Source organism: Micromesistius poutassou, assembly GCF_964030765.1.
Source record: "Micromesistius poutassou genome assembly, contig: SCAFFOLD_4774, whole genome shotgun sequence".
In the NCBI taxonomy this organism is placed as follows: domain Eukaryota; kingdom Metazoa; phylum Chordata; class Actinopteri; order Gadiformes; family Gadidae; genus Micromesistius; species Micromesistius poutassou.
The window spans coordinates 1-9956 of record NW_028179768.1 but is presented as its reverse complement, the minus strand read 5'-3'; the positions used below and the strand labels follow the sequence as shown (position 1 = coordinate 9956).

At 47.6% G+C, this 9956-nt stretch overlaps 2 protein-coding genes across 2 annotated transcripts; both read right to left on the bottom strand.

The window, feature by feature from the left end:
- Positions 1-739: 739 nt before the first annotated feature.
- On the bottom strand, positions 740-7439 carry LOC311372539 (zona pellucida sperm-binding protein 4-like; the record flags this gene model as incomplete). The annotated part of the gene is made up of 13 exons (XM_084489534.1): positions 740-814; positions 1825-1954; positions 2299-2479; positions 2882-3012; positions 3239-3336; positions 4340-4512; positions 4836-4958; positions 5254-5353; positions 5667-5803; positions 6174-6304; positions 6719-6899; positions 7301-7306; positions 7436-7439. The coding sequence occupies 13 exons, from the start codon at positions 7437-7439 to the stop codon at positions 740-742; spliced, it is 1470 nt and encodes a 489-aa protein (XP_084345660.1).
- A 589-nt stretch (positions 7440-8028) lies between these two features.
- On the bottom strand, positions 8029-9642 carry LOC311372540 (uncharacterized protein; the record flags this gene model as incomplete). The annotated part of the gene is made up of 4 exons (XM_084489535.1): positions 8029-8286; positions 8497-8615; positions 8970-9134; positions 9225-9642. 4 exons carry the CDS (start codon positions 9640-9642, stop codon positions 8029-8031), a joined length of 960 nt encoding a protein of 319 aa, XP_084345661.1.
- Positions 9643-9956: the final 314 nt, after the last annotated feature.

Sequence of the window (9956 nt, the reverse complement as noted above, 5' to 3'; positions counted from 1 at the left end):
AGAAATTTGTCTGCCCTTAGCCATTTTTATTGCTTTGATGACACCCAGTGGACAAATTCTCCAATGAAAAACCACGCAATATCAGACTATACAGTTGGTGTCAGAAATGATACATTGGCCACGTGAAACTCCTTTTCAATAGAGACACTGTAAAATGAGTTTTATGATAATTGTATTGAATCTTGCAACACACAACAGTCCAATTGAATGACCAAATAGTGAGAATCAGTCCACGACATGAACCATTTGACAGTGAGCCACCTCCTGTTATTAAACTCACTGGCAATAGGCAAAGAACAAAAATACAACTAATATGTCCCCTTTAAGTTTACTTTGTTGAGTTTTATTGGCAAGGAAAGTGAGCAGGAGGAGCAGTGTTACAGTGTACTTCTAGTTGAACGTACTTCCAAGTCCAGGCAGTACTGTGCTGCTTTAACTAAAGAGCCCAGAGCTCTCAGGACAGCATCGGCTCAAACACTGCTTCCATTTCAAACAAAACTAAAAAGGAAAAAAACAACACACACAAACAGGAAATGGATCAGCGAGTGTTGCTAAATTATTCAAAACGCTCCTCATTACTAACTCATTGTCCCGCTGTCATATTGAACCACTACCACTCCGTCCTGGGTTTCCAGTGGGGAGTGGGTCTCCTGGAGGCTGAGTCAGACACGCCGTTGGCCCAGTGACTGAGCTCCTGGCAGCCATGAGCGAGTGGCGCTGCATTGTCCCGTGGAGTCGGTCACTGGCCCACGCACCCCTCCACACAGGGCTGGTCCTGGGACACGCAGGCCTCCGTGGAGCACATGAAGTACACCTGGGGGCGGGACCACAGAGCGTTGGTTGTGTGAGTGCCAGACCCACCCACCCACCTACCCACCCGCCCGTCTACAAACAAGCACACACACCCGACCACCCACCCACCTACAAACTACACACACCCACCCGCCTACAAACAACCACACCCACCTACAAACAAGCACACACACCCACCGACCCACCCGCCTACAAACAAGCGCACACACCCACCCACCGACCCACCTGCCTACAAACAACCACACCCACCTACAAACAAGCACACACACACACACACCCACCGACCCGCCTACAAACAAGCACACACACCCACCCACCCACCTACAAACAAGCACACACACCCACCTACAAACAAGCACACACACCCTTTGCCTCAGAGGGTTGTAAAAACTCCCAGCTGCAGCGTGCACAAGTAGTCACAAAAATGTGAATTGCAACAACTTGATATTTTTCTTTCCGACATCCACAATGTAAAATTGGTATTCAGAATATGCCATGTGTACAAAACAATTTTGCAAGTTTGTCTTCTGTACAAAAAGCCAAACAGATCATTGTGTACTAGCAGTGGAATCTCTGGACGGCTCCTAAATGCATGCCGTTTCACAGTTCAGCCTAATCATGCCGTGTGATATAAAAACACAGGGAATATTAATGACATTCATTTGTGACGTGTTCATTTGGCCATGTCAACGCTCCTCACACACACCAAACCAAATAAGGAAGCGGCGTGAAAGCAAAGCCATGTTGAAGCCAGCCGTAAAATCCCTCGGGCTGTTTATAATGCACCCTGCCAAATATGCATATACACATGGCCTAAGGTGTAGACACTTACATTCCTAGGTGCATCAGTACAAATGTAACATGGAAAACTCTAAGATGCCTATATTATGTTCAACAACTAAAAGCATCATCAAAGTACACACACACACACACACACACACACACACACACACACACACACACACACACACACACACACACACACACACACACACACACACACACACACACCTCTTGGTCCAGCTCATAAGTCTTCCCCTTCTGGAGGAACTTGAAGGTGGTGATGGTGAACCTGCGGGTCTGGCTCCCAGGGGAAGGGAGAACAACGTTGTGTGGTGCCGGATCCAAAGGGTTAGGACAACTGCAGAGAGTAGGGAGCGCAAGGCCAGTCAGTCTGGGTACAGAACCCACAGGGGCTCAGCCGGCTCCATGGCATAGACTGGATTTCAAGTGAAAACATTAGGGAGAACCCCCCCGAAAAAGTTTGTCGATTTCATTAGGAGAAAGGACTTGTACTTCATTATCTGTATGCTCATTTAATAGAAATCGGGTGACAGCGTTTATTTTGCAATTCTTTGGGGACCCAGAAAAGCAGCAACACACCATGAACAGTGAATCCCAATCTATGTGGTCGCCCCCGCTGCCCCCTAACACCGTGTCTTACTTCACTCCATGCTGGCCCGACGGACACCAGCACATACTCACTCCTTGTAGAGGAGGACCCACATGGCGGCTCCCGAGCGGGGGTAGGCCACGCAGTAATGCACCAGCAGCACCAGCTGGAGGTCCGGAGGGTTGACCAGACGGACCTCCAGATAGAGGGGCTGCCCCAGCAGCGTGCGCAGGGGCATGTGGTACTGGGGGTGGAAGCTGTTGTACTGGGCATCTGGAGGGGAAGAGGACCAAGTCAGGGATGTCATCGCTGGCTGGAACCAGAGAGGCTGGCTTTCAATAGCGGTGTCTGAAAGCCACCATAAGAAACATTCCCACAGAGTTGGACAAAACATGAAAGACCTTTCACTGGGCTGTACTTTAGACCCTGTTTGTCTGATCCATCCAAAAATTTCAACACTTCTATGAATTGTGCCCAACTCAATACATGGAATTCAGGCCCCGCAGCGAGAAATATAATTTATTTCCTTCATCTAGCTTATCAAAGAATGGGTGGGGTCCTAAAAAATGTTGGAAGCCCCGGGGACCCGAGCTGGCACGAGTCAGCTTTCAGAACCCCGATTCATGTCTTGGAGAACAGGGAAGAACAACGGCACACACACTCCCGTCCGCCTACCTTTCGCGATCCGAAGCTGAACTCCGAACACTCCCTGACCTGGAATTCCAGGTCCCAGGGATGGAATCTTGGTCATGTAACCGGTGGTTACCAAAGGGGGGCCAGGCTTGTAGCGACACTCCACAAGGATCCTGGGGGACGACACGGAATCGTTGCTGTGGCGGTCACACAGGGTTCAAACACAAAACAAAATAGAGGGGCCAATGCACTTGACCTTCATGTAGAGCCAACATCAATAATGACAATAAAGCGGTCGTTAAAAATCAAGATTTGTCATACAGTACAAAAATATTCTGTGTATCCCCTGAGGTATTTGCAACAGGAATGAAACATTTGGAGATGTTTTAGTGGCAGAACCTGGCGGGTGAGTCTCTGGTGATGGTGCCATAGCCGAGGGTAATGGACTCTACTTTATTGACGATCTCCAAAATGTAGATCACCGTCTTGCCAACGACCTGTCAAGAGGGATGCAACACATGTCACAGGGAACAGGTCAATCCATTACTCAAGACAAAAACCTGGATCTGATACAAGGCTAGACACCAGTTATTGGAGTACAGTGTGAGTATTCAGAGACAGTGAGAGAATTCCTCAAATTCCTACTTCATTGGTCACCCTTCAATATTTATGACCAATGCCAGTCCATCAAACGGCCAAAAAGTAATTCTTATTTTACTATTGAAGTTTAGTAGGACCATATTACACCAAAATACATATATATATATATATATATATATATACATATACATATATACATATATATATACATATATATATACATATATATATACATATATATATACATATATATATACATATATATATATACATATATATACATATACATATACATATATATATATATATATATATATATATATATATATATATATATATATATATATATACACAGTGGTAGGCATAAGTTTAGGCACCCATGCTAAAGTTGACTAAAAAGAGGAATTAAAAAAATCTTTTGGAAATTGATCTTAATGCCTTAATTAAACAAATGAGGAAAAAAAAAAAAACCCTTAAGGACACCAATTTGCTTTGTGAATGAATAATGTATCGTAAATAAATGTTCTCCATTAAGATAGAGCTTTTGATTCTATGTACAGTACGTTTGTGAAGACTCATGTCGCAACCCAGAGACACAACATGGTCTTTGCATGGTCTCTTTTGACGTAGCAGTGAAATATGGCCTTTAGTGGAAGCAAATTAATGGTACTGTCCTATAGAGGGCGCCATAGTGTATTTAGCCAATAGTCACTTTGCATCAACATCAAATTGACTAGTCTGTACTATTCTGTATTCAATTCACATTCATTGAAAAATATACATGTAAATAAAACCACGGCCATGGACCTGTGGAACCTGAACCTCACATGCAACGCACCAAAGACATAGAATACTGCCTCACAGTATGTACACAGGAATATTGACACACGACAAACCCACAATCCTGCGTGCCCCGCAGCTGTCCATGGGGATCAGAAACAAGGCGTAGTCGGCCGTCACCCTCTGAGGCGTGCACGACGGGTGGCCCGGGGCGGCCAGCAGGGCGGGGGACAGAGGGGGGTCGGTGAGGGATGCGGGCACGGTGAAGACAAAGTGGTGGTCGAGGGTGCACTCTGGGGTAGACATCCAAACACACACAAAGATTGTCAAAAGGTCATGTAAACAAAAATGTAATGCATGTCAGGAGGCAATTGATAATGAGACCCAAGGTGTCCAATAACCTTTTCAAATTGCATGAGAGAGAGAGAGAGAGAGAGAGAGAGAGAGAGAGAGAGAGAGAGAGAGAGAGAGAGAGAGAGAGAGAGAGAGAGAGAGAGAGAGAGAGAGAGAGAGAGAGAGAGAGAGAGAGAGAGAGAGAGAGAGAGAGAGAGAGAGAGAGAGAGAGAGAGAGAGAGAGAGAGAGAGAGAGAGAGAGTGTACTGGTGGTGCGACCCACCATCCATGGGGTAGTAGCATGAAGGGGGCGGCGTATTAAAACAGCAGCTCAGGGAGAGGCACTGCGGCTGGGTCAGAGCACCCGTGCCACAGGGGAGACGCTGGTCCTGAGGAATGTTGCATCCTACGGAGACAGTTTAAGGGTTCAACGTCAACGCTTAAGATGAAGGGGACGCTGAGCCCGCGCAATAAAGCCATCACTTGACAATGAAACTGTTCAGACTTAAAAATCAATTTCCCACGGAATGTACGCTCACCTTGACCCGGAGCGCCACGAGGTCCCAACCCTGGTGGCCTGGTGAGATGGGCAACCTGGGGGAGGTCTGGCATGGCGTGAAAAGGGCGAGGGGTAGGAGGAGGGAGGCTGGCTGCTAGGGTGTTTTGAAGGATGGGAGGAGGAGCCTCAGCTGCCGGGGTACCGGGCAGAGGAGGACGGTGAGGACACTGGAACTCCAGGATTCGCTTCCGGGACTGAAATGCGTCCCAGTACCTGAGCCGCAACGACAGGGTCGTGGGGGTCTGAGGGGAGAGGGGAGGGAGAGAACTGGACATTACTGCCCGCTACAGGACACGTACAATGCAATTGTGAGCTGGGGAAACACTAGAACTTCAACGCTAGCATCACAGTGCAAGGTGCTGTACGTCAAAATGGGTTTTCCCATCGTTGACATGCCAGATATAACTGTTTTGCAACTCTTAAAAGCATTCTTGACTCAACAGCCCGGAAATGTGTACCAGTTCAGTTTCCCCTCATTACTCCACTATCCGGTATACATTCAGAAGCATCTAGAATAACGGCAGTAGGAGCCCACAGGAGATGGTCAGCCCTAACCTTGCGCTGGCTGTGGCAGGCTGGTATTGGAGACTCAAACACCAGTCCGGGCGCCTTGGTACGCAACAGCTTGAACTTGCACAGCGGGGACACAGACGAAAGGCGCAGCCATGTCTTCTGGAAGTCTGCTGTTAAAGCTGGGGTAGAGTAAGGGAGGGGAGGAGGTCAAATGGCCGGTTTCCCTGGAGTTAGGAGAATGGATGGCTCCAGCCCAGCTCCCGTCGCAACACATCTTTCCATCTCTATGGAAAATAGGAATCTAAATAATAGTTATATAAAAAGGATATAACCTTGTTTACTTTGTTACTAGTAAACTTAAAGGGGGCCGTGTGTAGAATGTAGTGGCAACTAGCGGAATAGACTTGGCAGAAATGGGTTACAATATCCACAAATGTTTTAATTACTGTATGATCCCAATAAATCATGTTTTCTTTGACTTAGAATGTGCCCTTTGTATCTACATTGCATGACATTCGTCAATAAGCCCTTTTTAGTTTTTCCACTGACCTCTGACCTGGATGGAGTCCGGATGAGGAGAGGGCAGGAAGGCCATCATCCTCTCGCTAAAACACCGGAGCCTCGGGGGCTGTGGTCCGAGGGTCCTCAGACGTTTGGAGGCAGAGGTCGAAGGTGTGGAGCTGGGGAACGGGGTTGGGGTCGGAGTGGTAGGAGGCTGAGAAGGGGCCGGCGTGGATCCATCAGAGACGGATCCTGGGGTGAACATTGACCAATAAGGATAATACTGACTATATGGGAGTGGCTGCTGTGGAACGAGAAGCTGTTGAGGAAGAGCGGGGAAGGCAGGGCTGACAATTCTCTCGGGGCTTTGAGGGACTTGGGAGAATGTGTGTGGCTGCTGGTACGACTGCTGTGGATTCAATTGCTGGTCGTAAGGAGCCATGTGGGGTGTATGTGGTGGGGTAGTCGGGGGACGTGCTGTAGTACTTTGGGTGGAGGGGACGGGTTCTTGGCGAGGGTGATGGGAGCCGTACAATGGCATGTAGGGCTCATACCAATGATAAAACCCCTGCTGAGGAGGCCATTTTGGATACTGGTTCCCCAGGTCCACACTGGGGCCAGATGTTTGCGCCACGGCAGGCTGCTGAGGAGGGGATGGGGGTAGGTGGGGAGAAAACTGCTGCTGGCCAGGACCTGAGTAGAGATGGGGGAACTGAGGTGGAGGTCCAGGAGCCACATCTGGAGAGGGTTGAGAAGGGCTTTTGGGCTGGGGCCCTGGAGGGTAGACCAGGGGGAGATGAGGGAACGGGGGCCCAGGGTGAGGATAGTTCAGATGGCCAGGAGGCCAGATCACCTGCCCCCAGGTCACGGATTGAGGCGGTGGAGGTGAGGCAGTGGTGGCCACCTGTGCAGGAGTGATGGGGTCCGGAGGGTGGGGGTGCTGGGGGTCGATAGGAGACAGTGGAGGGGTGTGTGGCGGAATGGGGACGAGCGGGAGAAGAGGGGAAGAGGGGTCTTGGCAGGAGAGAGAGAATTCTTGATCATCCTTCAGCACTCTGAGGTGGAGTCCCTCCTACAACACCAGACAAAAACAAAGCAATCAAATGATAAAAACCCTTTTTCAACGCTGTCAAGATCTCTTTGTGGTAAACCAGTCACTCAAAAGGGGAACTTACTTGAGCCTGCAGACAGGGAGCATTGAGGGGAATATAGAAGAGCAGATTTCCAAGTGGGGCCTCTGTGCGGTAGGCACACTTCGGAGACACAAGCGGCTCCCAGTCGTCCTTCACTGGAAATATATCTTCACTGACTCATAGCAGGACAACACCCAGTACTCTATGGTGGCTTTACAATAATATTTCACATCAACACAATTGTTCAATTGCCAAATTAGACATGCTATGGATTATTCTTGCTGGTTAATAACACTTGAATTATCTTCTCGGCCACCGCATTCTCCCTTGCGACCCGATTAATGAGTAAACCAAGTGGCCTCCATTTTCCAAAAGGGTGCATATAATCCATAGCCTCGTTAGACCAACGGGCTACGGCCATTGAAAGGCCCTCCCGAAGCTAAACAAATGATAGGACCATGATAGGCATCAGTGCATGGGGGAGGGAGTCCGAGTTCAGGACGAACAAGGGGCGCCTCAGTCTGCAGAATTTCAAAAACAATGCGGTGCCAAGGAAGGTTTAGCAATGGATGGAACAATCGCAACCGTTTTATAAGAAATAGACTGTACAACGATAACAATGTCTAACTTCCCACCGAATTGGCATGAGCACAGAAAGCAGCATTTAACTTTAGAATCAGACTGCCTGGAGGTTTTTTTTAAATAACGTAAGCCTGTGTCCTTTGTCAAAATCAACATCCACCCAGCGAAGGCTGAATATCCGTACAGTCTCACAAGTCATAATTTAATCCGAGCACAAAACTGTCAGACCAAAATTCCTTTACAACACCAGCGTCACACACACCTATGGTTCCAAGTGAGGGGATCTCCTCATCCATCCCATACACGTGCACGGCCACCCCATAGGGTGAGCAGAGGGCCCACGGGAGAGAGAGGGTTAGTGGCGGAGAGGCAGGGGTCTTCTGCATCGGACAGGAGAGTCTCAGTGGGCTGCCCCACCACAGCATGGGCAGCACATAGCTGCCGTTCTGACACAGACAGATAGACAGACAAGACAGACGTATGGAACCACTTAATTTCTACCACTCCTGCATATCTGTTACAGTCTCCGCATTTAACAAGGGAGAGAACCACAAAGTAAAAAAAGGAAGCAATCCAGGCAATACCAGTTGCCATGGTAAATGAGCTGGTAATCAGCAGTAATGAGAAGAGGGAGATGGCAGGTTGGTTGTTGCTACCTGCTTGGTCATGTAACAGCCATCGTAGGGAGCTTCCACTACCAGGCCATTCCTGGAGGCCTTCACCGTATAACCACAGTTTGGTGGCAAGTGAAACACAGAGATGGGGAAATCCCCCTCTAGAAAAGACCAAAAAGTGGTTACAAAAGTAAATGCTATGGAGTTACACTTTTTTATAGTGTAGCAGAGAATCTGATCGTATTTGGATATATAGCTATATGTTGTTCAAGTTAGAGAGTATGAGTTCGTAACTGAATGTTTAAAAAAATATTTATAGGCCTACTCGAATAGATAATACATTGGACGTTTCCATTGTTAACAAGATTTTGATAGGATCTGATTCCATGGCACCTTTAGCGCAGAAACGCAAAGTAGCAGCACAAGTTTACTGGCTTCGTGCTGTGCCGTTATGTTATGCGACGACAAATGTTGTTAAAATTCACTGAACATAAATAAATAAAAGCCACGCCCACCTCTGTCCACAAACAGTGCGTATCCTAGTCCAGAGGCAGTCAAAGTCATGGTGGTGTCGTCACACTGGACCAAGGGCCTCATAGCCTGCCATTCCGAAAAGGGAGTAGGCCTGCTGTCGTCAAATGAAGGGCCAAATATATTCGCCTCGTGGATTTCCTGAAAGCCTAGTGGAGGAATAACCCATTTAAAACCAACACCGTTTTGCTCCGGTGGAACCATAACCTTGAATCAATAATGTACAAAGTGCTTGTTACCTGGGTAGTCTGCTTGGTAAGCAAGATATCTATCGGAACCTTTTGTATTTCGAAGTTCACTGCCATTTCCAAATTTAATGGTAACTTCCGATGCCCTCTGCTCATATGTGTCCGGATCTGCAAGCTGATGGGGAACAGTTGAACGATCGAGGGCTGGTGGGCTCAACCCCGCGACCTTAGACCGCTGCTGGGGAAGAGCTGAGCGGGCAGCGTTGGGCAGAGCACTGCCTCGGTGTCGGAGAGCCTGCCCAGCCTTTAGATGGTATTCGCTCTCCACTTTATCTCGGGAAGCAGGCAACCCAAATAATGTCTTTAACTTGACGACTTCACTCAAAGAAAAACTTAAATGTAGATTGTAAAAGGTTAAAGTTACTATAAACAAGCACGTGGATATTTTTCTATTCCGTTTACCAGACATCTCTGAATACTTGGGTTTGCTCACGTGCACAGAAACATCACCTCGCACTACTGATTAACAATCATTTAAGTAGCCTATCACGACGGGATGGACATGGTTGGTCTTTTTTAACTTACCTACGGAGTTTCTTATCTAGAATACAACTAGGACCAATCCATCTACAGTTGCCTATGCCGAGTCATTTAAACAGTTTAATTATAATAACTATTTAATGCACAGGTTCATCCTCATTCATTTGTTCTACTGGTTTTCTATAACTGGGAAAATACACACTTTATTAGATTGTTTCCTGCATTTCAATAATCAGGACCACA